General features: G+C 34.5%; 4 protein-coding genes across 5 annotated transcripts; 2 read left to right on the top strand and 2 right to left on the bottom strand.

Annotated features, from left to right (window-relative positions):
• Positions 1–1,233: 1,233 nt before the first annotated feature.
• On the top strand, positions 1,234–2,398 carry LOC133690882 (uncharacterized protein At2g23090). Its single transcript, XM_062111152.1, has 3 exons — positions 1,234–1,505; positions 1,648–1,688; positions 2,118–2,398. The coding sequence occupies exons 1-3, from the start codon at positions 1,430–1,432 to the stop codon at positions 2,235–2,237; spliced, it is 237 nt and encodes a 78-aa protein (XP_061967136.1). The 5' UTR covers positions 1,234–1,429; the 3' UTR covers positions 2,238–2,398.
• A 216-nt stretch (positions 2,399–2,614) lies between these two features.
• On the bottom strand, positions 2,615–4,074 carry LOC133690639 (casein kinase II subunit alpha-like). The gene is made up of 6 exons (XM_062110874.1): positions 4,054–4,074; positions 3,783–3,929; positions 3,383–3,499; positions 3,228–3,293; positions 2,782–2,856; positions 2,615–2,647 (listed from the first exon to the last, which is right to left on the bottom strand). The coding sequence occupies exons 1-6, from the start codon at positions 4,072–4,074 to the stop codon at positions 2,615–2,617; spliced, it is 459 nt and encodes a 152-aa protein (XP_061966858.1).
• A 3,414-nt stretch (positions 4,075–7,488) lies between these two features.
• LOC133691344 (transcription initiation factor TFIID subunit 4b-like) lies at positions 7,489–14,844 on the top strand. Of its 2 annotated transcripts, none has more exons than XM_062111808.1 (14): positions 7,489–7,773; positions 7,859–7,964; positions 8,349–8,899; positions 8,986–9,081; positions 9,172–10,107; positions 12,528–12,652; positions 12,772–12,859; positions 12,976–13,111; positions 13,227–13,282; positions 13,354–13,410; positions 13,491–13,631; positions 13,806–13,871; positions 13,964–14,228; positions 14,348–14,844. In XM_062111808.1, exons 1-14 carry the CDS (start codon positions 7,735–7,737, stop codon positions 14,518–14,520), a joined length of 2,835 nt encoding a protein of 944 aa, XP_061967792.1. In that variant the 5' UTR covers positions 7,489–7,734; the 3' UTR covers positions 14,521–14,844. The 2 variants fall into 2 exon arrangements, with proteins under 2 accessions (XP_061967792.1, XP_061967793.1); XM_062111809.1 differs by having other exon boundaries at positions 8,986–9,085; positions 9,176–10,107.
• A 140-nt stretch (positions 14,845–14,984) lies between these two features.
• Positions 14,985–16,675, bottom strand: LOC133691345 (uncharacterized). The gene is made up of 2 exons (XM_062111810.1): positions 15,977–16,675; positions 14,985–15,744 (listed from the first exon to the last, which is right to left on the bottom strand). Exons 1-2 carry the CDS (start codon positions 16,568–16,570, stop codon positions 15,385–15,387), a joined length of 954 nt encoding a protein of 317 aa, XP_061967794.1. The 5' UTR covers positions 16,571–16,675; the 3' UTR covers positions 14,985–15,384.
• Between the last annotated feature and the right edge of the window lie 10,098 nt (positions 16,676–26,773).

Here is a 26,773-nt window from a genome sequence, read left to right as displayed (position 1 = left end):
AATTTTTTTTTTGTAAAATGAATTTCTTAAAAATTTATTATTTTTAAATATTTGATAATATCATGAAAAAATGTGTTAAAAAATACTTTCTAGTATTTTATTATGCTATGAAAAATAACTTATTAGTATATTTTTTTCAAATTTATTAAAAGAAAGAGGATAAATATGATAAATGAAAAAATTATAAAGTATGAAATTGAAAAAAAATATAATTTTTTTTCAAATAAAACAAATATTAATAAAAAGATCGAAGACCAAATCTGGTGGATAAATTTTTTAAAAGAATATGATATTAAAAAAAATTCAATTTTCATAAATTATTTAAAATAAAAGAAATAGTCATAAAAAGAATGAGATCAGATCTTATAGATAAAAAAAATCCAATTAAGAATAGAATAAGATAAAAATAAATAATAATAAAACGAATGAGGAGCAAAGTTGATATAAAAATTAAATTAAATAAAATTTCAAGGGATGAAATTGAAAAATAAATAATATTAAAAATAAAATATATAGCAATTAAAAGATTGAGGATAATATTTGATACAATTAATAAATAACATGATATTTTAAAATTTTCTCAACTTTTGGAATATATATTCCATCTAAAATAAAAAATAATTTTATTAAAATCAAATGAATTTTTTTTACTCAAAAATATTTTTTATTAACCAACTTTTTTAATAATAAATAAAAATGAGAAGTTTTTGAAAATAATTTCTAAAAATTCATTTTCCCCGAATCACAAGCAGACCTTAGTTTCTTACAAATTCCATAAAGGGTATTTAAGGCTTTTCTCACTCGCTCAAAGTACCAAAAAGAAAAGAAGCGGTTGGTTCTGTTAGGCTGCCAAATTGGGCTGGGTTGCATGGGTCCACTAGTCATGTGTGCTAGAGCCTCGTCACATCCGTACACAAACCACCACAGGTTAGAAGTGAGCTCCAGCTGTGTGGTTCATTTTGATAACTCACACACTTCTTTTTCGTGGACTCTATCCACTTCCATGACATGACATGGACACACCCCTAAATTATTCCACCTATTCTAGTCCACGAATAGGATCCAAGCCTGCCTCCAACGAAGTTTCTAAGCAACTCCCTCGTGGATCACTCAGCACACAAAAAATAGTCTCAATTATAGTCCTCACACAAACCCTCTCCCCCGCAGAAACATAAGCTACGACGTCGTTCTAGAGGATTAAGTCCTTCCTCCTCCTCTTTTTTGTTTTTTTCCTTCTTCTTAATAGTTAAAATCACAAATAAATTTAATGATTGCACATCTTCTCTGGCCTCCACTGGGGTCTGAAGATAAATAGGTATCCTCTAGGAAGATTTTGCCGGGGTGTTCTCTCCTATCTTAAAGCGGCAGATACCCAAATCACATTTCCTCCACTCCAACACCCGACCTCAGTTCAATCGAAGAAGAAAAAATGGGAGGAGGCAACGGGCAGAAGGCAAAGATGGCTCGCGAGAGGAACCTGGATAAGCAAAAAGCTGGTTCCAAGGGTAATTAGTTAACTATTCATAAAACCCTAGCAACCCAAATCTCTCTCTCTTTTAGTTCATTTGACTGCTCGATGTTTGTCTAGGAGATCTATGTGGTTATTTTCATAACCTGACTCGAATTTGTGGTCCGATCTATATGCAGGAAGTCAGCTTGAAGCAAACAAGAAAGCCATGTCGATCCAGGTAATTTCTTCCTCGCTCTTTCCTCTTTCTGCCTGCTAAATTTTTTAAATTTTAATTCCAAGAAATTGCAGCTCCTGTTACTTCATAAAGTGAAACTGGAGCTGATATTAGGCCAAATGCTATTGATTTTGTTTTTACCAATTAATAATTATCTAGGCATGAATTAATCAAAGGAAGAAAACCAACCTCTTCAATACTTACTCTTCCTTGTATGGTTATTGAGAGAGATGCCTTGATCGTGTCATATCTATGTTTTCCATTGGCTTCAGCCATGTTATCGTCTCAATGGGAAATCTTGAGATTATTGTGGTCTACTCAATAAGATTACCCCTTGGATGCGTTGGATCCAATAATTCAGTTATTAAAAATAAGCACATGGAATTATGAATTGAAAATTTTGTTTTTCTCTGTCTTGTATTTTGTCTGCAGTGCAAGGTGTGTATGCAGACATTCATTTGCACCACATCGGAGGTGAAATGCAGGGAGCATGCAGAAGCCAAACACCCCAAATCTGACGTCTATGCGTGTTTCCCCCACCTCAAGAAATGAAGATGAAGTGTGGGAGAAGAACTAGTGGATACGGATTCAACGCTCAATCTTTATTGTCTTGTAATCGAGTTTGGAACTTTGCAAAGCAATTCATTCAAATTCATGGATGTCAATTGCTATGTATTGTGGAGTGTGTTTATATTACTATGATGCCTTGGTTACGTTGTCGGCTTTATCTTTAGATTGTTGGGTTTTGCTTCAATTCCTTGAGATTGCGCCATTACTAACATGCCAGTGAAGGTAGAAAATAAATTAATTGAAGAATGTATGTGCGTAGCTATCCGTTAGATTACGTTAGGCACAGATCCGTTAAATCCCAAAGAAATTATACTAAAACATACCATTGCCTCTCCAGCTGTAATCCTGTATTGATGATCCTAACGAAGAAGCTTATCAAGAAAATCAATGGCCTGCTTGCCACACAAATGAAACCAAAGAACCAATACTTGCGTTAAAAAAAGAATCCATGGCCAAAGCCGAAATGATTCTTACAAAGACTATTTGGAAACTAATATTTCATCCGTGGAAAAATAATTCACATAACCTGTGGGGAAACTAGATGCCTGTTTTCTGAAGTGATGAACTGAGACCGTGGCTTTCTGCTGTACCAGCAGAAGAACTGAATAAGCATTGTGTACCATACCATAAGTATATGGCCAACAGCAGAAAATTGACTTGAATGTTTTTAGAAATTGAAAGGAGAAAGGTTGTGTATAAAGGTAACAGGGGAGAGGATGTGGGTGGGCAGAAACCACAACAACTCTTTCTTTCTTTCTTTCTTTAAGGCTAAAAAGACTTGTTCAAATAAAGCTTTAAACTCATCTGTTCCAAGAACCTGAAGAAAAGTGATGACCAATTACTATGATGTTCCATGACTAGATAGAATAGAGCATACAAACTAGAGATACCATGTCCTCTTGTGCTATCAAACAAGCAACTGATCAAGTCTGACCGTAAGATTGTTTTGTCAAATACCAGACATAAAATTACCCCCCCAATTCTGACGAGCTCGTCATAATTGTCACGGCCGCAGCAGAATGACTCCTTTCGCGATATCTGCAGGGAAATATTTGTGCAAAACACTCATGGTCATATAACATTACACTAGAGTACATTGGCAATTAGCTCTTATGAGATTTAATTACAATATAAGGAACAGGCAGATCCACCAGAATTTTCACCATCGTTGCAAGCAAACAGCCCAGGCTCCACATGCCCAGAGAATAGTCAGAGTCTTGTAAATCAACAAGGAGTTTTGGACCCTTAAAATATATGAACGCCAATAGATATCTTACTTGCATTTTCCGCTAAAAGCTTACAGAATGTTTATGACTCTTTTATGAAGGGGTTAGAGGCTTAGAGCAACAGTAGCAGCTTGGAAAAACATAATTTCTCATAGTGCTTCAGCCAACTGTACCTTCATGGAAATTACTTTAAAACAAAGTACCCTTTGAAATCTCCACCTTAGTGTTAGAGAAGAAAATACTTTTAACATCTACATTTACTAATCTAGACTTCATAAATTCATGAATACCATGAAGCTACTCTCGCATTGTACTCTTTTCCGGGATGGTAAAACTCTGCGAGTCCCCAGTCAATCAAGCGTAGTTTTTGGACCTGATGATCAATCATCTCATTTTGAGGTTTCACATCTCTATGAACCATGCCTTGTGAATGGCAGTAATCCAGTGCCTAAAATTACAGAAAGCAGTAGTTCAGTGTGTAACAGATCATTTGGGATGCTGTAGTGTTGTCCCCTTTCAAACTAGAGATGGTGCAGTGCTTTTGACATATACAACACAACATCCTAACATACTTGTGAGGAAAATCTAGACATCATCGGGTTAGATATGCCAACTTATAAAAAAATAGGGATAAAAGAGCAAACTCAATCCTTGCAATTGTAGTTAGAACAATTTCATCAAGTATGTGTTATAAATGCGATAGGGAAATGCTCCAGGTTCAAATACCCTTTCCAACAAAGAAAAAGTGGCTATGTTTCTCATGCATAAAGTAGTTAAATTTGAAATGATATAATTAAACAAGCCTAAAATGAATATTTCGAAAATTGAAGAGGGGCAATTGCCCCCTTCTTCTGTACGTGACTCCTCCACTGGAGAGGCTGAGGAGACCTCGGATTGAATGCATCTTGATAACTATTATAACTTTGTTTGATGGACTTGTATGTGTGTGTGTGTGTGTGTGTGTGTGTGTGTGTGTGTAAGTAACTCAGGTTAGGATATTCTTGATCAAGAATCGATGTAGAGGTCTCAGGCTAACTGAACAGTGGCGAAGGGATGCATCCCTTTAGTGTTTGTTTCTCAGTAAAGGAGCATTCTAAAGGCTGCATTACATGTCTCTTCAAGAATAGTAATTTTTCTTTTCCATTGTTCCTCCTTTTATGCATTTAGCTAAGCCCTCTTGTAAGAATTGATATATATACCTTGTATAAGCTAAGCAAGTCTTTTGCAAATTTGCAGGCCAGTTGAGATAGCTATCATAAGTTAATGTCTGTAGACCAATTTTTATGAGAGCAGTCATGTCCCATTCGCATTTGATCCTTTGGTCATGTCTATACAGTCTTTCTTTGGGGTCTATTGGCTTTTAGGTTTCACAAGAGCAATGTAGTATTTACAAGTCCAAAAAATTTATGAAAAAACATTTATATTATCTTGCAATTATAACATTGACATTTATATGTTGTAAAATGACCATTTGACCCCCTTTTTTTAAGGCAAGCAATAACAGTGCTTTTTTCAAGGGTAAAGAGAAAAAATACAGTAGTTACCGCAATATTTCTCTCACACCATTTAAAATATATGTAATATTATCAAGAACATTAAAGTTCATGTGATATTACTGTGTTCCCCAAGATATAATTTACAATTCATTATAATTGTGTAATTATTATATTACTTCCTTGTCATTTAATTTTTAATTTGGATTTGGAGGTAGGGTGGTTTTTTTACAAAGACATAAATGTTTTTTAAGCATTGTGTCGGGATATATTGGTAATTATGTGTTTTAATGCATAATAAAATTATTCATTTAACTCTTGAAAAAAATAATTCAATGCCGGCTAATTAAAGATATTTTTTTATAGAATAGTATAATTATTTGATATCTTTAAAGATAAAATTAATTAAACCCTCATTTAATAGCTTTTTTGTCATTTTGTTGTTTTTGTTGTAAATTTTGAGGGTGCTAAGGGACGATATTATTGTAAATTATATTTATTAAATACAATTAAAAAAACTACTTGCACGCACTAACGTATGAGCGACCCCATGTACTGTTCTAGCGACGCGTGAGGGGCTTTCTACCCACCAAACACCGTCCTCCAAGGCAGTATTTGAAAAGTCTCGGCGTCCCTAACTCGATGAGGTGGCATGTGTACCACCCTTCACGACAGTTTGGTGGTGGAAGCTGTTCGTGAGGTGGCATGTGTGCCACCTTTCACGGCATGTGTGCCACCCTTCATGCGTGAGAAGGGCTTTCCTCTTTTTTTCTCTCTCCTCATCTAGATTTTCACGTCAATCGCTTAAAAATCAAGAATAGCCCTTCAATTTGTTGGTTCTTCAAATTTAGTTTTTTTTTATAAAATTGATATGTATTTTTAATTTCATCCCTTTTGAATTTTTTGTCTTTCAAATTTGATCTTTATTTTTTATTGCTATTTTTTTTTATATTTTGAGTCATTTTTAAAGTTGATTTTGTTTTGTGATTTTACCTTCTTTGCTCTCTTTTTTTCTATCAAATTTAATTCTTATTCTTTCGATTGCTAATTTCTTTGTCTTAACAAGTCTTTATCTGGAATCATTTCTTAAAGTGGTTTTGTTTTATGATTTTATCCTTCTTTGTTTTTTCTCCTATCAAATTTAATCCATGTTCTTTTAATTACTATTTTTTTTGCTTTTACAAGTTTTAAAAATTAATATTTTTAAATTGGCTTAAAATAAACTCCTTAATTGGACCCGAATCCAAGGTTTCATGGGTTACGAGTTTTTAAAATTTGACTAGGTTTAGGATGTTTGCCCAAGTTTTCTAAGTTTTTACAAATGTGTCTTCAATTTTACCCTTTATGATTTTTCTAATCTTTAAAATTTTACCTTTATTCTTTTAATAGCTATTTATTTTATTTAGGATCATTTTTAAGTTTTTTCATTAAATTGCATGTTCATTTGGTTTTTCCTATCAAATTTTATTCTCATTCTTTTTGTTACTTTTGTAGGATTTTTTAATTAATGTTTTTTTTATCCATCTCATCATTCAAAATTAAATTGGTTAAGAATTACACTTTTTGATTGAATCCGGATCAAAGATTTCACAAGATGCAACTTTTAGAGATTAGAACAAGTCTATGATGTTTGTTGAGTTTGCTTGGTTTTATTTCTCCTTTTCTAAATTGATGTTTTCTTATTTTTTTTATTTTTTCTTCTTTTTTAGTTTAATTCTCCTGGGTTAGCTCTTTACAATTTTATTTTTATTTCACCCCTATCATTTTTTAATTTATAAATAATCTATCAAATTACAAATTATTTTTAATTTCACCCTCTATGATTTTTTTAATCTTTCAAGTTTGGTCATAATTCTTTTAATTGCAATTTATTTTGTTTGGGATCATTAATTGTTTTTTCAAACTTCATCCTTGCTGGGTTTTTTCTTGTTTAATTTTATCCTCATTCTTTTTGTTGTTGTTTTTTTGTTTTTGTAGTTTTTTTTATTAATATTTTTTCTCAATTTCATCATTCAAGATTAAATTTGTTGGAAGTTAAGTTTCTTGATTGAATTCAATTTAGGTTCAAAATTTCACAAGTTATAGATTTTAGAGATTAAACCAGATTTAAAAGGTTCACTCTTGTTCCCCTGTTTTATCTTCTCTCTTTAGAGCTCATGTTTTCTTATTTTTTATGTTTTAATTTTTTTAGGTTTTGTTTTATTTTTTTTGGGTTTTATTCTATTGGTTTAATCCTCTATAATTTTTTTAAATTTCATCTCCTATTATTTTTTAATTTATAAATAATTATTTTCATTTTCATTCTCAAATTAAAAACACCAAAAAATTGAAACAGGCCTCCGAATAAAAGAGCGCATGAAGGACTGGTCTCTAAAACCCAAAGCCCACACAAACAATAAAACCAAGCCCCTCACAACGAAACGGTTCGGGCAACAAGGAAAGGCCAAAAAAAAAAAAAAAACCAGTTCTGGATCACCAGGTCCCTATATTATTACTATATATAAGACGGAAAAGGGAACACAAGACTGCAACGGTTTCCACTCTCTTCTCCGAAAAACCTGTCTCTTGTTCTGTCTGTGTCTTTCGAACATAAAAATAAAATTGAATGAATTAGCTCCACTATTGCTTCTGTTACTTAATTTCTAAATTAATTTCATCTCTATTTATTTCGCACCTCGAAATCTTATCCATTCCAGAAGCAAACAGATTGTGTAAAAAGCAACATAGTTGTAATATCAATCACAGGCTGTTTGGTTTATAATGGACCCTAACATAATGAAGCTTCTTGAAGAAGACGAGGTACGCATTTCTGTCTTCTTCTTTTACTTTTTTATATAATATTATGAATTTTAGGTTTTCAGTTTCGAGGGTTTTGTGTTTAAAGGACGAAACCATGCATTCCGGTGCTGACGTGGAGGCTTTTCAAGCTGCCTTAAATCGGGACATCGGGGGTGATGTCTCCACCTCTCAGCCGTCTGATTCGAGTTCGGGTACTTATTTGATCTTTCATTCAACCGCCTTGTAATTATATAATTCAGTTTCTTATGATTTACTGATAGCTTAATTATATGATTTAGGCTGAGAAATAAGATGGCGGAAATTAGCATTGCGATGTAAGCGCATAAAGTTGGAGATTTTTTTTTTTAAAAGTTGCAGAGTGTTTTGGGTGTTGTGATAATTTAAGTCATTAATTAGTCAATCAGTTTATCATGGTGGCAATATTAGTTGTGCTTGTCTTTAGCCTTTTGTATGTTCGTCATGTTAATTATATCAGCAATGTTTTTTGTACTTGTGCTTGGTATTTTAGCCTGTCTGGAATATTGTGTTTTCAAAATTCTGATAATTTTTTTGTACACAACTGAAAAATACTGTAGTTTTGTCCCACGAAAACAATCAAAGTTCCAGTCAACAATTTCCAAATTGGCCAGCTGTGGGGCAAAATGACAATGCCAGTAACACCGAAGAACTTGATGCAAAAAGTGTCGAACAACAACATCATCAGGAGCAGCAGTCATCTGCAATGGAGACAAAGCAGCATGTACCTAATGCTGATAGCCAACAACAAAAGGGGGATGTCCCGCAGGAACCGACCCACCCACCAGTGCTTCAGAAAAAATTCCAAGATGATATTAAACAAGAGCTTGTGGAACAAGCTCCTGTCCAGACTCCTCAATCTATCGGGGCGCAGAGTTCTGAGCAAAATCCTACCCCAAAATCCGAGCCTGATAAAATACAAATTTCAGATGTTGATTCTCAATTTTTAAATTTTCAGAAGATAGGCAATCAGCAAACTGCAGGCACAGATCAGGCTGGTAACCAAAAGAATAGCAAGCAGATACCCTTTGTATTATTGTTGCCTGCCTTGAAACCTCATCTTGATAAAGACAGAGAGATGCAGCTGCAAACTTTATTTAATAAACTGAGGGTGGGTATCTGACATGACTTTTGTGCTTTCTCTTTCATGCACTGGACTGATTGTTATCATGATATATCTTCCTTTGTCATTTTTAGAAAAATGAAATTGCGAAAGACCAATTTGTTAGACTTATGAGAAATATTGTTGGGGATCAAGTGCTCAGGTTGGCAGTTGCACAACTGCAATCACAGGCAAGTAATGAATGGGTTTAGTGACATTATAACGAGCTAAGGACTCTCTTAGGTGATACTAGGCTGAAGCCAGCTTGTCCTATATTGCAGTCAGGTTCCAACCAATCCCAGTTACAGTCTCAAGCTGGTCGCCAAAACAATGTGAGAATGCCTGCTGGAATCAGTGCTGCTCAATTTCCTGATCCACATCATTTTGTACTTCACCCAAGGGGATCTATTTCTTCAGAACCATCTCGTAATCCTCCGTCAGCAGTCCAATTGCAGACTGATTCAAGCATTGCCAATTCTCAGAAATCCAAAGCGGTAGAATGGCAGCCAGATTCTCTTGGAATGCAAGCTAGCCAGTTGCATTCTTCCAATACCAGTATTGTCAATCAAGAAAGGGAGCGATCTTCTATTTCAATGCAAGGGCAGAACAAACAGCAACAACATGTGCACTTTCCACCAACTTCCTTTCCAATGTATGGAAGCAGTGGTGGTAATTACAATTCATATCCTGGGACCAAAGTTAGTACTTCAGGACCATCTGTGAAGCCACAACCCCATGATCAACAAACAAGGCAAATTTCACATCATCAGAACATGGGTGTGACACAAGTAGGAGGGCCACCACATAACATGATAAGCACGCCGAAGTTTGAGAGGCAAAATTCTGCTAATGATCCTAGTAGAGTGCACAGTGGTTCTGTTTCCCATTATACAAACAAATCAGCTGTACAACAGAATTCAGTTCCTTGGCAAGCACCACCAAATAGAGAACAAAGTCCTGCTCCATTCTCATCAGTGAATTATGTAAAACCGGGCTCTCTTGAACAGGCTGGTGAGCAGCAGAACAAACCCCAGTTGTTGAGCCCTCAAGTGCTGCCTCCTGCACCCGTTGAACAGGGAAATGCCATTTCAGGAAATTTAAAGGGTCAATCTTTAGACAAGCAATCTTCTAAAGTTGTTTTTTCAACATCCGGTGGTATGGTTCCTCCCAATTCTGTTTCCCCTTCAATTGCGACTCAACTGGACCCTAATGGCCAGGTACTCTCGCACCGATCATTAATATATTTCAACAACATTTAGTTTTTTGGAGTTTTTGATTTCATAGTTTATCTACCATCTTCCTTGTTGTTATTTGAACCACTAGATGCAAATTGCACAGCATCCCTGACTCTTTATTAAATCACTTGATGGTGGCTGGACTAGTTAGCAAAAGTTATTAGGTTGGAGTTTCTAAGTGCTTCACAAGCCCAAATCTTTTAACCTTGTTTGGGAGTGCAGTAGCTTCTGCTTTTGAATGCTTTTTAAAAGTGTGTTTGCTTTGAAAAGGCATCAAATTGGTGTTTTTTAATGTTTTTCGATTATTTTGATGTATTGATGTTAAAAATAAAAAAAAATCATTTTGATGCATTTTCAATTGAAAAGCATTTTGCTCCGCAATATAAAACACGCACTTAGTCTGTGATGATTTATTCAGTTGTATTGGGCTTTACGTTTCTTCTAGTGAAGTCCAATGATAGTGGCGTGAATTAATTAATTAATCATATGTGTTTAGCAATTTGAAAATCTTTTACTAGAAATTTAATTTCCTCCATGCAAGTACTTTGAAATTGATTGAAAAATGTAGCATTGTCCAAGATACTTGGATATGACACACAAATTTCATCCCACTAGAGTACTTTTTAGGTGAGCAAATATGACGTAGCGTGGGAAGAGAAATCAACTCAAAACTGCAAAGAAGATTAAATATGATGGCTAAAACTAGAAGAAAATTAAAGCTGGAACTAGAAAAATAGGTTTAGGGTTTGTAGCAACCTCTAAAGTGGAAATCAATCTCCATCTCTAAAAATACAAGACATCTTGGAATACGCAGCCCTATTTATACTAGTTATAGGTTTAAATCCTAATCCTTATATGAAAAGAAGGCAGGGTCCTTTTAACACTAAGGATTTATAATACTAATGATTTATAGGTTATACAAATAACCAAGCACTATTATTAGGACTGATAATGAATTCAAAATAATGTAAGGATTTGTGAACTAAATAAGAAACTGACACAAATTAGAGCGAAGAATATGGTTCGCCACAAGTCAAAACCTTCAAGGACCAAAAACATTGTAACTATAGGAAACTCTCAAAATATTTAATTTTTTTATCCACGTCTCCATTTGCCAAAAGATTATTACAACATTTTATATATAAAAAAAACTAGAAAACCCGAGTAATACTAAATAAAAAAATAAATTAGAAAAACTATTCCTTTCAAATAGAAAAACAAAAAAACTAGAAAAGCTATAAGAAAATAAAAATAAAAAAACATAAAATTAACTAAGGAAAATATCTGATTTTCTAAAAAACTCTTGCATTAGTCTCTTTGGATTAGAAGGAATCCATTCTCAAGTTTAGACTTCAGTCAAAAACCGTTATCCACCACGAAAATCTTTTTTTTTGTGGGCCATGCATCGTGAGTTCCAAACACCTTTGTGCATGTAGCTCCATTGTGGGTTCCTAGCTCCTTTGTTCAGACCGTCCCATTGTGGATCCTAACACAACATCTTTGTGTAGCCCGCTACCATCAGGATTTCCGATAAGAGCAACTAATGCAGATGAAAACAACACATTAGTTCCGGGATGTCATTTTTTCAAGAAGGAACCTTCTCATCTCCTTCGACATGGGCATGTCTTGTTCTGGGATCTTTTTCAATCATGGTTATTCAATATCTCACATCAACTAATCACCAGGAATTGTTGAGATTTGATAAAAATCCTCATTAACTTCAAACCAAAACCATAGGAGTCGTTGGGCTCTGATACCAACTTAAACAAATGGAAGCGAGGGATAATGGGGTTTGGTATAAGTCAAAATCCTTGAGGATCAAGAACACCATAACTATGAGGAGACTCTTAAAATACTTAATTTTATCCATCCATATCTCTACTTGCCAAAAGGCTATCACAACCTATATATATATAAAACTAGAAAACCCTAGTAATACTAAATAAAAAGAATAAATTAGGAAAACTATTCCCATTAAATAGGAAAAAAAAACTAGAAAAACATAATAATATAGAATAGGAAAACATAAAATTAACTAAGAAAAATATTTATTTTTCCAAAAAAGCTCCTGCATTAGAAACTAAAATTACCAAGTAAATGTAAATCTTCTTAAAGTTCCTACATCAATATGGTATATAGCTAAAGACATCCTCGTCCTTTCATGGAACATGTGAATGAATTTGTCTTTACTAGCTTATTTCCTTTTGGTTTGACTGAGTAATGCTATATAAAACAGATTCTCCAATCACATAAAGTTTTTTAAAGTTTTGTTTATTTATCTCATATCTGAAATATCTTGTTTTGCATACTCAATTTCACACACAAAACTTTCGTAATGATTAAACTAGTCATTCTCTGTTTATTTGATGAATAACATCCCCTTTGCTTCTATGTGCCATCAGGTAAGCTCGCGAAACCCATCTGTAGCTTCTCCTGCTGGAGTTAGTGCAAGAACACCTCCCAAAAAACCTTCTGTTGGCCAAAAGAAGCCATTTGAAGCACTTGGTTCATCGCCTCTTGCATCAAGGTGAAATAGCTCCTTTTTATGGAGCGAGAGTGATTTTAATTTGATCATTTATTTCTTTTATCTTTTTAAAAGCTTGTTTTTGATCATGTTTGATGCATAATCTGTGGGATAACGTGCAGTAAGAAGCAAAAGGTATCTGGGGCTTTTTCTGATCAAAGCATTGAACACCTCAATGATGTCACTGCTGTCAGTGGAGTTAATCTCAGGGTATGGTATTTTTTACAATCATCAAGATTGCCTGTTCAAAAGTATCACCTAGCCAGTAAAAGCACTCCCTTTGACAAATAGGCTTGTAATTCTTTTGATATTTTGCTTTGAAATAGGAAGAGGAAGAACAACTATTTTCAGGGACGAAGGAGGACAGTCGAGTTTCAGAAGCATCACGGAGGGTTGTACAGGAAGAAGAAGAAAGGCTGATTTTGCAGAAAAAACCTTTGCAGAAAAAATTAGGAGAGATCAGTTAGTATTTCTGTTCTTATAGCTGTTGTAAACTCATTTCTCCATGCACTTTGTGCTTTATGGAAGGCTTTATCATTCACATGGTTTGATATGTGTTGGGTTCGTCTGTCTCCAGTGGCCAAATGTGGTTTGAAGAACATTGGCAATGATGTTGGGCGATGCTTGTCCTTGGTGAGTTGCTTGTTCTTGGTGCATTCTTTGTGATAATTCTCTCACATTTTCTTATGGAATTCCATTTTTAGTGCGTGGAGGAAAGGATGCGTGGACTGATAAGTGACCTGATCAGGCTGTCAAAGCAGGTGAGTTTTTTAATCTGTCTCTGCTTGTATTTATTTTCTCACTTCAATTATCTTTTCATGATTTTAATTGGATCTCACAGCGTGTTGATGCTGAGAAGCCAAGACACCAGACTCTAATTACTTCGGATGTTAGGCAACAGATAATGACAATGAACCGGAAAGCTCGGGAAGAATGGGAGAAAAGGCAGGCTGAAGCAGAAAAGCTCCAAAAAGTTAACGATGTGCGTGCTTTATATGGCACTGTACTTTCTTTTACTATCATTATCTATGATTTTATTAAGTACATGTTCATAAAGAACAATGCACAAGTATATTGCGTGATATTTCACCATGTGATATATTTATGCAAGCATGAATTCCTTAATTTTTTATGACCTCAATATCTCTAAATGCAGCCCGAGGGTGAAAATGGAGGTGAAGGTGACAAGGAGAAAGATGAAGGTCGCGTGAAGTCAGTGAAGGTATCAAAGATGTTGGCAAGTATTAAAAGTTTGCCTTCTAGCCAGTAAAATAGATCTTTGTTTTTCTAATTTCTACAACTACAACTACGTAGGCTAACAAAGAGGAGGATGATAAAATGAGGACAACAGCTGCTAATGTTGCTGCTCGAGCTGCTGTTGGGGGAGATGACATGTTGTCAAAATGGCAACTAATGGCTGAACAAGCACGGCAGAAACGTGAAGTAGGGATGGAGGGGGCATCTAGTTCCCAGCCAGTTAATGATGTGAACCGCAATCCTCAATCACCATCTGGAAGAAATGTGAAAGAAAATCTTGAAGCAGAAAAAAGGAGCCCTGCAGTTCCTTCTTCTGCATCTGGTAAGTGTGACTATTAGCGGGACATGTGCTGAAGCAAACTCAGTTCGTGATCACATATGTATAATGATGTTCGTTACATTTGTTGGTTTTTCACCTTGCCTTTTTTCATCCTTTGGCAGGAGCTGTTAGGAAATTTGGAAGGAAGCAAGCAATTGTGCCTCAAACGAAGGTGGTTCGTACTATTACTGTTAAGGATGTGATGGCGGTGCTGGAAAGGGAACCTCAGATGTCCAGATCTACTCTGATCTACCAACTGTACGAGCGAATCAGGTCTGATGCTGCACCTGAATAACGTCACATGGGCCTCCCAGATAATGGTGGCTTTTTGTATTTTGCTCGACAAGATTGTGATCCTGAGTTTTGCGTGCTCAATCATGGTCTGATTTATATGATAAATCACTGTGAAGTTTCTGCCTCGGCATGATAGGGCTCCGACGTTCAAGTTATAACCGTCCACAGTAACTTGGTGGGCGCCAGAAGATGTGCCCTTGGTCAATGTGTTTGCTGTTTCTCGTGTTAATTTATCACCTTAATTCTTGCTTTCCTCATTGAATGTAATGCACTCTCTGACGCTTTCCTGTTAAAATTTAGCATCGAGCAGATTTTGCAACTCCAATCGAACAACATGAGCCATGGCCATGCAAATTAAGGCAAGATTTTATCATTGCGAGATGATCGCCACTCATGTTGTTACAAGGATTGCGAGCTCTCCAATATCAATTTTTTAGTGAATACAGGTTTTACAAGCAAAAATAATAGGCTAAAAATCAATCATAGATTTTCTTAAACAAAAGAGAGGAGAAGAAAAACATCATTGCATCCATAAAAGTTACAATCGAAAAGCTCGAATGCGCATCCAAGAAAACTTGACCTTTCTCAGCCAGTACAGATGCCGAGGCCCTATATGGCAGTCACCTACAACAGCTTACTACTTGCATGAAAAATTCCCGTGGCAAGAAGTGGCACACACCAGAGCAGCCAGCCAAGTGTCTTCAATGCAAACTCTACATATCTGAAAATTTCTCACGGCACGAAGAAATGACAAACACCAAGCAGCCAAATGTCTTACATTTCCTTGCAAGGGGTGAGGAGAGGTCCGGAAACTAGGCCATTCAGTTAGGTGGGTTGTGTTTCCCAAGAAACGGTCTTGTGCTCGTTAACCCTTGGTGCAATGGGCATCTGTACCATGCTGGACACAATGGCTATATCCAACACCATGGAGGAAATCCCGGATCTCTTTGGCACTACTGTTGCTCGCTTGCAGCAACCGTTCATCCTCCTCGTAGATTAGGTAGGGAGCAGCATCTTTCTTTCTTGACAATAATTTTACGGCCCCTTTCAACACATGATATTCCCATCCTTGGACATCAATTTTGAGAAGCAACACAGGTTCTGAATTTGGAATTAGTTCATCAAGGGGAATGGTCCTTACTTGAAAGGCTATTTCTTCGTTGGACTTGAACGCCAACTTTGCACCATTGGCAGAGACAGCACTATTGTCAAGCCGACCTACCAGCTGCCAATTTAAAAGGGTCTAAGATGACTCGAGTATTCAATACAGCAGATAGAAGTATGGTTCAAATTAGGCTAAATCAAATCAATGACACAGATGACGATACAGTAGATAGTTTCAAATTAGGCTAAATCAAATCAATCAATTATAATTATCAGCCCTAAAATCCAATATATCTTCGATAAATTAGATTAATTAGAAGTGAGTAAATTTTGGAAAAAGAGTGAATTTTTACCTTATAAAAAGTAATATTCCCAATCCGATCAGAGACAGCAGCCTCGAAAACAGTAACCAGGTCCGCAACACGATTAAACCAAATCCCATCACAAATCCTCTTAAGGTTATCAATCACTGGCTCGAAAGCCAGCACTTTAAAACCCATTACCGCGGCTGCAAAACTCGCCATTCCCACGTTAGCCCCAACATCCACCACCAACCCATTTCTTCCTTTCATCCCTTCAAGAAGCTGCTGAATCGTGGCAGAAATATCTGGCTTCCTGAAAGGCTTTCCTTTCAGAAGCCTCACAATGTTCTTGTGGGGCTTGTCAGGCAAAGACCCAAAATCTGAGAGAGAGTAGAGAAAGGGGTATTTGAGGTTTTCCACAATGTTGGCAATCACAGGGTGAGCTTGTGGAGATTCTAAGCAATTAAAAGAAGGGATTGGGTAAACTTGGGTTACAAATAGTGTGGAGTTAGGAGGATTCGACGGGGACCGAGCAGAGAAGAAGAAGAGAAAGAGGAGGAGAAGGAGAGAGAGTGAGAGGATGAGAAGGATGGGAGATAGGAGTTTAGGCTGTTTGTTGTTTTCTCTTTTCCAGGCATTTGCCATCCCTGAAATAAGTGAGGGAAGATTGGATCCAAACCTAACGTGGGGGAGATGTTATTTAGCTGCCTTACCCCTTCCCACTCAGATTTAAAAAGAAATCATACAGAGGTATCTTACTCTGGTTTTTTGAAAGTTATTTGTATTCTTCGGTATATTTAATAATTTTACTTTTTAAATTTATTTAGGTTTTTTTTTCAGGAGATTATTTTTTAGTTTATTCTACGAGGGGGTAGTCTCTTAAACTACTTGTCTGGTGAATTATTAACAAATAAAATTTTGAATTAATGTTTTTAATATAGTGAGCCTATTAAATTAAATAGAATCTTGCATTGTTTATTAGTATTGTCTTTCTTATGTTATATCTATATGCATATGATGTTAGAGTTTTCATATGATATTAGAGCCCAACCCAACAATTTCTGGTAATTAGTTATTATAAGTTGTTAAATAATTAGGAATGGAGGAAGTGGTTGCAAAATATGGCGTACTCGTGCAAGAGGGGATGAAGTGTTTCTCTCTTGTGAAAGAAAAGTTTAAAAATTAGTGATAAAAAACATGCAAAGATAAATTACAAAATCAACTCGTCGGCTGATGATAGTAAACATGCATAGACAAGTTGAAAAATTATCTTATATATTAACGGAGATGAAGAAAAGAAGACTAGAGAACAACAAGGAGAGTTATCACAAAACCATAATCAATTTTGAGAATTCGTCTTAGAGGCATGAGTAGCTTCTTAATCAGAGTAATTTTAACATGAAGGGATTTAAGTTCATGTATAAAATTGTTATTCATCTAAAACGAAGAAATAAAAGAGATTGGAGAGTCTTGATTGGACATCTATAAGATCGAGATAAGACCAACTTGAACTTGAAGACAAGTTCTTTCCAACTCGGGGAGACTAGTGGAGGTTTTCGGAAAAGTTATTTATTTTCTTAGTTATTTTTATTTTTTTCCTATTTAGTTTAGGATATTATTTTTCCTAGTCTTTTTAGGACTTTTATTGTCATTCCTTTATTTTCAAGTTTCCTAATTTGTTTATGTTGTTTTTTGAGTTTATTTGATTGTAAACCTCAAATAAAACTTATTTATTGTGGTGAATTTTTGAGAAATAAAATTTAGAATTAAGATTTTTTATGCGATGACCCTGTTAGGTAAAAATTTGTGTTGTTTGTTATTGCTATCTTTTTTTTATTGTTTCCGTCCATTTCTTCTTCTTCTCTTTTCTTTTTGCAAGGAATTTATCATGAATCGATTGATTTCTATTGCTTTTGTTATTGTTGTTGGGTTTGTGGTTATGCTTGCTTCTGTTGGACTTTGGGTTGATCAAGGTATTGTTGCGAGCTAAGCTGTAAAAGGTATCGCAAGACAACCCAAGGCAAAGGAAAAAAATATGAGGTACTTTATAACTCTTTAAATGAACTCAAAAAACAACCTAAATAAACTAGAAAACCTAAAAATAAAGGAAAAGTAATGAAAGTCCTTAGCAAATTAGGAAAAATAAAATTATCAAGTATAATATTTAATTTCTTAAATTGAATAGGAAAAAATAACTAAGAAAACAAATATTTTCCTTAAAAATCCACATACATCACTTATATGTCTACAAACCATCCCCTTTCACACCCATTTTCAACATCAAGATCATCTTGTTCAAGTTTTAAATTTAAAGTTAGATTTATAAGATGGTATTTGAATCAGCTAGAATCGTATTCGGTTGTCACCAAAACTTTCACTATTAGGTATTAAAACCCAACTTTTTTAATTTTATTATAGTTTAGTTTTGATTTTTACATACCTATCCTAAAAGGGATAAATTGTGTTCGATCAAATGCAAGTTTAGTTTTTTTGTTATGCAAAAAGAATATGTTCATATAATTAACGAGGCATTTGAGCCTTCACAACTTTGTATTTAAGATGCACCGCGGGAGGGGAGGAAACCCAACTATTAATAAATATGTTCGAAGAAGAAGGATGTTGTTTACCTATAGTGCTAATGGATCCCATTATTAGGATTTTCATCTACTAGCAATTCAAGTTATGAATATAACATTGACATAGTGATAAATGAGTCATTTTAATCTTTACTCTCTCATTTTGGGTGTTAGGGTTGAAAATAGAGTTTTGCATCTTTTATTTGAAGATTTAATTGTATAGTATGGACATACTAAAATTTGCTTCTTTCCGTGATTCTATCTCTTTACTAACTTTAATAAATGCCAAAACTCTAATTATCATTGCATATTTATCCAAGTTTAGTCATTTGTCACAATTTTCTTGGCTTGCAATTTTAGTTTTGGGTGTTATTATGTAATATTTATAAGGTATAATCACAAGTTAAGAATGAAACTACTTGGTTTACTCTTTTTTTTCCATTAAAGTGTATGTTTAAATTGATACTTGCTCTTTTTTTGTTGTTGTTGCTAGGCTTACTAGCTTATAATTTTGGCTATGCATAATAGCTTTTTGATATATTTTTTTTCAGATTTAAGTACAAGATCTCTTTTTATCATATTATGTGTATGAGCGTGTGAAAATTAAGTTCTTTGATTGCTTATAGTGAACATTTATGAAAATGACTTTGTTGTCATTATCTAGTTCTTTTAACTAAATTAAAAACATTACATATGGATGAATATGATTTGCTATTTTTAAGGCCATCGCAATATCTTTGGTTCAATTTTATATCAAAAGTTCTTCCAAAACATAACATATTGGTTACCTTAAGAAACAATTTATAGGACAAGTGGTTTATTGACTTGTTATTGACACTCTTTTCTTCTCCTATAATGCAACTTTACAAGGTAAACACAATTTTTATTTTGTTAGAACTACAATGTTCCATGGCTCAGGTATTTTAAAAGATATTTTATATTTGGCTCTTATAGGTTTCTTTTGGGTTTTTTTTTACCACCACAAGGTTATGGAGTGGCCGTTATTGGTCAATTCTTAATCATTTTTCATTAGTTCAAATATTTGAAGGCAATATTAGAGCTCTTATCTGGTTATGAATCCTTATACTTGGATTATTTTAGCCTTTAACATGGCTCTATTTGTTTAATACCAGTGAATGTTTATCATTTTCGTAGCTATTATCGGCTACTAGCATACTATGTGCAACCTTTTTTAAACTTTAGAGTTGTTATAAGTTCTCTATGGGTTGTTATAAGCTCTCATTTCGGTTGCTTTTCAAAGTACTTTTCACTCGGAAATGCATCAAAATAATTTTTTTAAATAATTATTTTTAACATCAGCACGTCAAAATGATTTAAAAACACAAAAAAATTAAAGCAAAGAAAAAATAAAATAAAATTTAAATTATTTCAAAAGCGTTTTTAAAACGTAAAAACAAACAGGTAGCCAGTGTTGCAGCTAATTAACACAACCATAAACAACAGAAAACACTAGATTTTATTGCTACAACATGATAATTTAAACCAAAATAGGTTCTATCTAACATGTTTGCTTTGTTGTATGTTTTAGAAAAATCAAACCTAAGACACGGTTCATACACGCATATGATCATAGATAATGAATGATATTCTAATCTGTTGATTAGTCCTTGGCCTATGTTATTATGTTTAGTTTCTTTAGACTTTTATTTGAGATTTATTATTTGGCTTGATGTTATTCTATTTTGGACTTCAATTTATTTTTTAGTGGGCCTTTAGCCTAATTATTGATATTTTAGGGTTTACTATTTAAACATAATTTTCTCACATTGTAGTGAGCTTTTTTCTTATAATTTTATAAAAGTTACATCTCAATTTTCTTCCTCTCTTTTCTCTTTAATTCTTTCAATTTTCATTTTATCTCGCATCATCTTTAATATGAGAGCAAGACTTTTAATTAGTCATATAATTACATGATCCATTAAAACACTTGTTTAAACTCTCAAAATTCAACACAGTTTCTAAAACCTAGAATTTATGAATAGCCTTTTTATATATAAAAAAAATTCTTATACACCCTACATAAACACACCCCAAAACATTCAAAACTCCAATCGCTATTCATTTTCTCCCTAAACATATCAGTCATCGTGTTACAACATACTCACCAACCTCTATAATCTATAATCACCATCAGTTATGCTTAATTTTGCTAGAAATAACACCGTTGTCACCAACTAGTGTCCTTCTAGTTTGATATTCACCTCTCATTTATGTTTCTCTCACTAATAGACTAAGCCACAACAATGTCTAGAGAGTAACAATCGTCATCATTATTGGACATCATAACACTAGAAAATAATAACTCATCTAACCATTTTAGTCGACCCCGTCAAATTAAAAAGAACCAGTCAAATCGACCACGCAAAACCCATCTCTCAATCTCAACCATAAACAACTATAAAGCAGTCAATGCCAAACAAATAACCACGTCACTCAACCCATAACTAGATTGGTTATCTACTGCCATTCAACTCATTAAAAGAGCCATGTCACACCATTTTCTTAATATAACAACCCTTCATGATAATTTTCAGCCATAACTAGACAGATACACCACAGCTAAAAAAGTCTTGGTGTATTTTAGTTTTGATTATTCTTTATTTTTTTAAAATGAAATTAACTTTATTTTTATATTGTTTTTATTTGTAAGATGCATTTGAGATCTCAATTTCACCTCTAAACTAGTGTTACATGCATTTGTGTTATGATTATCTAGTGTCTAATCTTGAATCTACATTTATCATGGACCTAACCCTTAATGATACTTTAAGAACCATTGAAGGAGAACTGCAGCTTATGCAAACCTAGACGATTAATCTATTTAAAAGAGTTGAACCAATAAGGCACCCAAAGACTAGTAAAAATTGCATCAATAAAAATTTTAAGTAAGTTCACCAAGGACGCCACTAGTATAAGTATCATTTATATTACTCTAGCTATAATAGCCCCAACCGCTACTATGTCATGCATACATGTCCGACCACTGGGAAAAGGATGTCATGACATTTCCAACATCATCATGAAAGGTGATATTTGACCACCATAAAGAACCACACATGCATCCTAAAAAGAGTGAGCACCTCTTATTTGTTGGCGCTTGTATAACACACGCCATCCATTTTTATTTTTTTAATGATGTTTATATTTAGTAAAAAATTGAATTGCCTTTATTTAAATTGATTATAACTAAAAAACCATGATGAAAAGATAAAAAAAAATACCCTTGGATGTTTATTTTTTATGCTTTTAAGGACAATCTAGTCATCAAACTATACAACCAAAGCAGTCAAATATCGTAAAGCCCCTAGATCCTCTTTTTTTAAGGGTATTCAAGTCATTTCATTTTGCATTTAAAATAAATAAAGATTAATATATCCCCGATCAATATAATAATGACAAATATACCCTATGAAAAAATTGATTTTGCCTCTAATAGCTAATTAAATGATTTTGTTAGCGAAGGGAAAAACAATCATTTTACTATTCCAATCCAAAATGAATTGTGTCTTGGTGCATAGTAAAAGACTAATGACTTTTAATTAATTTATTTATTTTAATTTTACCTTATGGTTGGTTGTTTTAGAATTTCACTATTTAAACATAACTTTTAATATTATCATAGGTGTTTTTTATGCTTTATTCAAAGCTATTGACTTTGTTTCTATTTTTTTAGGTCCTATTTGGGGCTGCATTTGCATTGGAGTCTCAAAACAATTTGAATTGTTTTCATTTTAAATTATTTTTTTATGTTTTTAAACCATTTTGATTTGCTGAAGTTAAAAATAAATTTTAAAAAATATTATTTTAATATATTTTCTAATAAAAAATATTTTAAAAATCAACCTCACCCCCACTTGAAGACATACCCTTAAAGCCCTTTCCCCCCTTGTTTTAACTCCTTTTTCTTCTTATATTCATAAGTCTTTTCTCTCTTTACTTTTTTCAATTTTCACTTTGTCTCGCGTTCAGTTTTTCCTTGGAAAAGGGGCCTCGGCCTTACGTTAGGACTAAGGATGGCTTGGCTTCTCACTCGTTTCACCCAACATCCCTAACTTTATGGATTGGAGATGTGCTGACTTGCTCGTAGGCCCATTGACTTCTAGTTTAATTGTTTATATTTCTTTTACACTATGACATTCTTGATGAATGTTATGGTACCACCTCAGGTGAAAGTGGCGATGAGTTTCTAGCTAGATTAAAGCGTGACCTCCTTCCACCTTTGAAGAATGGTCTTTTTATTGGCTATCATGTAATTTTTACGATAAATAAATTTGTGCCCATTCATTTACCGGTATTTATGTGTCATTTTCTTTTTTTTCTTTTTCTTATTAACATAATTGTCCGGGTCAGCTTGCGTGCACCTTGACTAATCTAATGGATCTTGAAGTTAACGATCATGTAAGCCTCCAATGGCATTGAGAGGATTCAAACTCATGATCATTGGAAATCAAACCTAAAGCCTGATCAGTTGAGTTACCCTTCAAGGTGCTTTTCTTTCCTATTTTATGAAGATATGTATGTGCCTAATTCTTATGACTCGATTGCTCACTTTGAGGGTCTTCCTATTTTTCTTTGCTAGCATATATGATTTCTGGTATTGTTTATTGACAGCCACTAGTGAATAGTATTTATTCATTTGTATGGGCAATCTATTTAACTTGCATTGCAAGCTTATTGAAGGTAAGCACGTATTAATACTCCGATTTGGGCTTCAAATTAAAAACTGCAATTTTCCAAGTTTGAGTTGTAGGAGAAGAATGCAATAGATGCGCCTTTTAGCTGATTCAAGATAATTTTACCATTTATTGCTTTTAGGTATTCTTTTAGCTCTAGATGATCATGTTTATGTCGTGAAATTTGATGCCTAAATCCTATTATATAAGGTTCTTGGTCATAGGAGTTGGAGTGCATGTTAACGAGTAGATATTGGTTTGTTGACCTGAAACTTCCTATAGAACCATGTTAGCTATAATATTATACAACATGCATTCATGCTCGCGCCTCCTCTTGTAGTTTCAAGTCAAATGTCATGAGCAGATTGTTCTAAGAATTCTATGAGTATCGATATTTGTTGGCTGGTATTAATGGAGGATGCCTGTCTATAGGCGTTGAGAATTTACTTGTCATGCATTCCAAACCTAAAAAGGTAACTCGATGAGTGCTATTCTAATAGAGCGTATTTGAAAGTGTAGTTGTGGTTGCTTTTTAAAATGTTTTTCACTCAGAAATATATCAAAATAATATTTTTTTTATTTTTTAAAAATTATTTTTAACATCAACTTAAAAACACCAAAAAAAATATTAATTTGAAGTTAAGAAAAAATAAAAAAATTTAAATTATTTTAAAAACACTTTTAAAATGTAAAAACAAACATGAAAGAAAAATTCATGTCCCTCTTTTACTTTTAAATCATGTTAGAATAATCAAATTTAAATTTTGATGTTTTGGATTCTCCTATATGTGATTGTTGATGATCCAAGGCTGAAATTTGTGTACTATTTGTTTGGATGTGAATCTGATTCCAATTTGGTCCTGTAAAAAAAATCAGAACCTTCTATGTATAAAACTATCAAAATGCTTATCGTGTAGATGCAAATCACTCTCCATCAACCGTGGTGGGGTCTCGCCTGCCACCGTACGCTGGTGACATTATCTTTCCGACCAACTAATGCTAGAATGCCACGTTACTGACTAAAGCTTTGGCCTTAACACAGACATCTCACTTCCTTCACCTCGTGCGTTTCCAACACGCAGCAATTTTTTTTGCCCCTCTCCTCAAAGACAAGACACGCGCTTAAACCTTTAGCATCAACACGTGGCACCTGGAAAAGCTTGAGGAGGGCAAGCAAGGTCTCGGTCCACAGAGAATAACACGATCACATGGCCGTACAATCTCGAAGAAGTGACCTCTTACTGTTGTTCTCCACGTGGTAACAAACCAACCACCACGTCTCCCTCAAACAACGTCAAGATCTTCCCGTCAAACAGACACGTGGCACACATGGAGAAGTGATGCGTCAGCGGAGGAGAGCGATATTAACTTGAGTGTTTCAGGAATAGAGAGGCGGGAGAGAGAACAGGGAAGCAAAAGAGAGGAGGTTTTTACATATTCCTAATGCTGGTAATTAGTATTAGTAATAACAATTTATTAGTCTTCCGATTCGAATTTGAAGTCTTTAGTATTATTTTAATAATCAGCAATCAATTGCTTGTTTTTGTTTTTGATCGGTAGCTAAGAGTATTAAATTAAGAATAATTTTGTACTGGTATTTTGATGCAGTGGTAAAATCAGCTCGTTCGTTCTTGATCTCTTTATATTATCTCTCCTCGGAGGGAAGGAGGGCGGAAAAACTTCCTCCATGGGGTTGTGTGATAAGCTGCGAAGAGTTTGGAACGGCATCGCTTTGCGTCTTTGGATTCGCAAACGCGGTCAGTATCTCCCCATTCACTGGTATTTGTCCCCTGCCTGTTATCGTGGAAATGAGCCTGCGCATTATTATCAGGAAGAATGAGGCATAACTCAGATTTGAACCAATTTCCTTTTTTTTGTTGTTGTACTATTTAACATAGACATCAGCTGGTGATATAGAGTTTAGTTCCCCTTCTCGTGATGGCTTTGGAAATTGATTTTTCTTAGGACCAAGTATGTTTGATTTCATTTTTAAAATAATGTTTTGAAACAAAAAACAGGACTACTGAAGCTACGGCATGATGTAAGAGCTTGTGAGTACGCGGATGTGCATGTCATGTGGAAGATGCTGAGAAGAAATGAAACTGAAACTGTTCAATTCTCAAGAAAGCGCGAAAACAAATCCTTGTGGGATTGTTTTCACTGGGCTAGGTGCACCTCCATATCTTGAGCGCGCTTTCTTATCATCTCTTTGAAGACGAGGAAGACTTCTCAAACAACAGTTATCCGGATGATTGCGTTTGGGATATCAGTAATTTATCATAATAAAAGAGAAGGGGAGGCTCCATGTACAAGATATCCTCCCTTTCCTCTCCGCCCCGCCGTGTGGATATGTTCCACCTCTTCCTTATCTTTATGTGTTCATCTCCAGCGGAATAAACCATGTTTTTGCGGCTATATAAATTGTGTTCCATGCTGTTGTGCTATTGTCATTTACGAGTGACTTGCATCATCGTCCTTTTGTTTCCATCTAGCATGAGTCTCTTTGAGGTGATTGGAATCGGACTGGTCATGTAGATAGCTAGATATTCTTACAAACGGAGAGAAGATTGGTGAAGAAAGTCCATTTAAGGCATTGATTGGCACACTCAGATGATGGAGTGATTTGCTGAAAGTGGCTTGAATAATTAAGATGGGTCCTTTTAAATTAGACTTTAACGGTTCAGAGGTCAAAACTTAGTCCTGGTTCTAGCTACCATCATTGTTTTGAAATTGCATCCCATTCTGATTGAAAAGCATGGCTGCACCATAAATTGCCTTTCGAAATTGTGATGGGCCAATCTTTTGATTTGCTTCTGTGTGGGATGTGTTCTAGTTGATTTCTTAACTCGTGGCTAATTTGTGTCATCTGGGACAAGGTGAACATCTGGAAGCGGGGATTCCAGAAGAAAAGGAGGATTTTGAGAGCTGGTGGCATCATTCATCCTCTCGTCGAGGGAAACCACATGCGATTAGATCCAGTTGACCTGAAAATTATAAAAATGTGCGATCATCCGTTAGCATCGGATTTTGAATCAGCTGACCAAATGAATGAATAATATGTGCAGGATCACGCTGTGCAAGGTACATTCTACAGTCGATGGTCCGCAGACACTATTTTCTCTTTTTCTTCCTGCATCAAATGAATAATCCTGGAATGATTATATAGCCAGCCAATCACATTGCTAACGCAGGAGCAACTTTTATGTACCAGTTGAGTTCTTTGATTGAATTAAAAAAAAAACCTAAAAGTCATAAGTGTTTTACTGCACACATTACACTGTTTGTTTATTGGAACAATATGATAATGATTTTACCCTTCTCATCAAAACTACAAAACTTGCAATTGAGTACAATAATATTTTCAATGGGGATAAATTGATTCACGCACATTTTTTTCTCGGTTAAATGACCTTGTTGTCCTTAAAAGAAAAAAAGTACATAGCTTTGGTTCAAGGGTTTTCTTTGTCTTTTTACTATTATTTGCACATTAAAATTACAGTATTACCCTTAAGAGCAACAGACCATTAACCTTGCAAAAAAAGGCTTTTTGTGTTTTTATTTTTTAAATAATGAAGTTA

The sequence above is a fragment of the Populus nigra genome, chromosome 4, assembly GCF_951802175.1.
Source record: "Populus nigra chromosome 4, ddPopNigr1.1, whole genome shotgun sequence".
Classification (NCBI taxonomy): domain Eukaryota; kingdom Viridiplantae; phylum Streptophyta; class Magnoliopsida; order Malpighiales; family Salicaceae; genus Populus; species Populus nigra.
Note: the sequence above shows the minus strand (reverse complement) of the source record. Positions and strands in the feature narration are given on the sequence as shown.

Bases quoted from the DNA above. Each gene is read 5' to 3' on its own strand.
- LOC133690882 (XM_062111152.1), top strand. From the start codon at position 1,430: ATGGGAGGAGGCAACGGGCAGAAGGCAAAGATGGCTCGCGAGAGGAAC. The intron at 1,506-1,647 runs GTAATTAGTTAA...ATCTATATGCAG, and splicing joins GCAAAAAGCTGGTTCCAAGG to GAAGTCAGCTTGAAGCAAAC. The intron at 1,689-2,117 runs GTAATTTCTTCC...TTTTGTCTGCAG, and splicing joins AGAAAGCCATGTCGATCCAG to TGCAAGGTGTGTATGCAGAC.
- LOC133690639 (XM_062110874.1), bottom strand. From the start codon at position 4,074: ATGTCTAGATTTTCCTCACAA. The intron at 3,930-4,053 runs GTATGTTAGGAT...CTGTAATTTTAG, and splicing joins TGTCTAGATTTTCCTCACAA to GCACTGGATTACTGCCATTC. The intron at 2,857-3,227 runs GTAATTTTATGT...ATGCTTATTCAG, and splicing joins AGCTCGTCAGAATTGGGGGG to TTCTTCTGCTGGTACAGCAG.
- LOC133691344 (XM_062111808.1), top strand. From the start codon at position 7,735: ATGGACCCTAACATAATGAAGCTTCTTGAAGAAGACGAG. The intron at 7,774-7,858 runs GTACGCATTTCT...TTGTGTTTAAAG, and splicing joins AGCTTCTTGAAGAAGACGAG to GACGAAACCATGCATTCCGG. The intron at 12,860-12,975 runs GTATGGTATTTT...GCTTTGAAATAG, and splicing joins TCAGTGGAGTTAATCTCAGG to GAAGAGGAAGAACAACTATT.
- LOC133691345 (XM_062111810.1), bottom strand. From the start codon at position 16,570: ATGGCAAATGCCTGGAAAAGAGAAAACAACAAACAGCCTAAACTCCTA. The intron at 15,745-15,976 runs GTAAAAATTCAC...TTAAATTGGCAG, and splicing joins GGAATATTACTTTTTATAAG to CTGGTAGGTCGGCTTGACAA.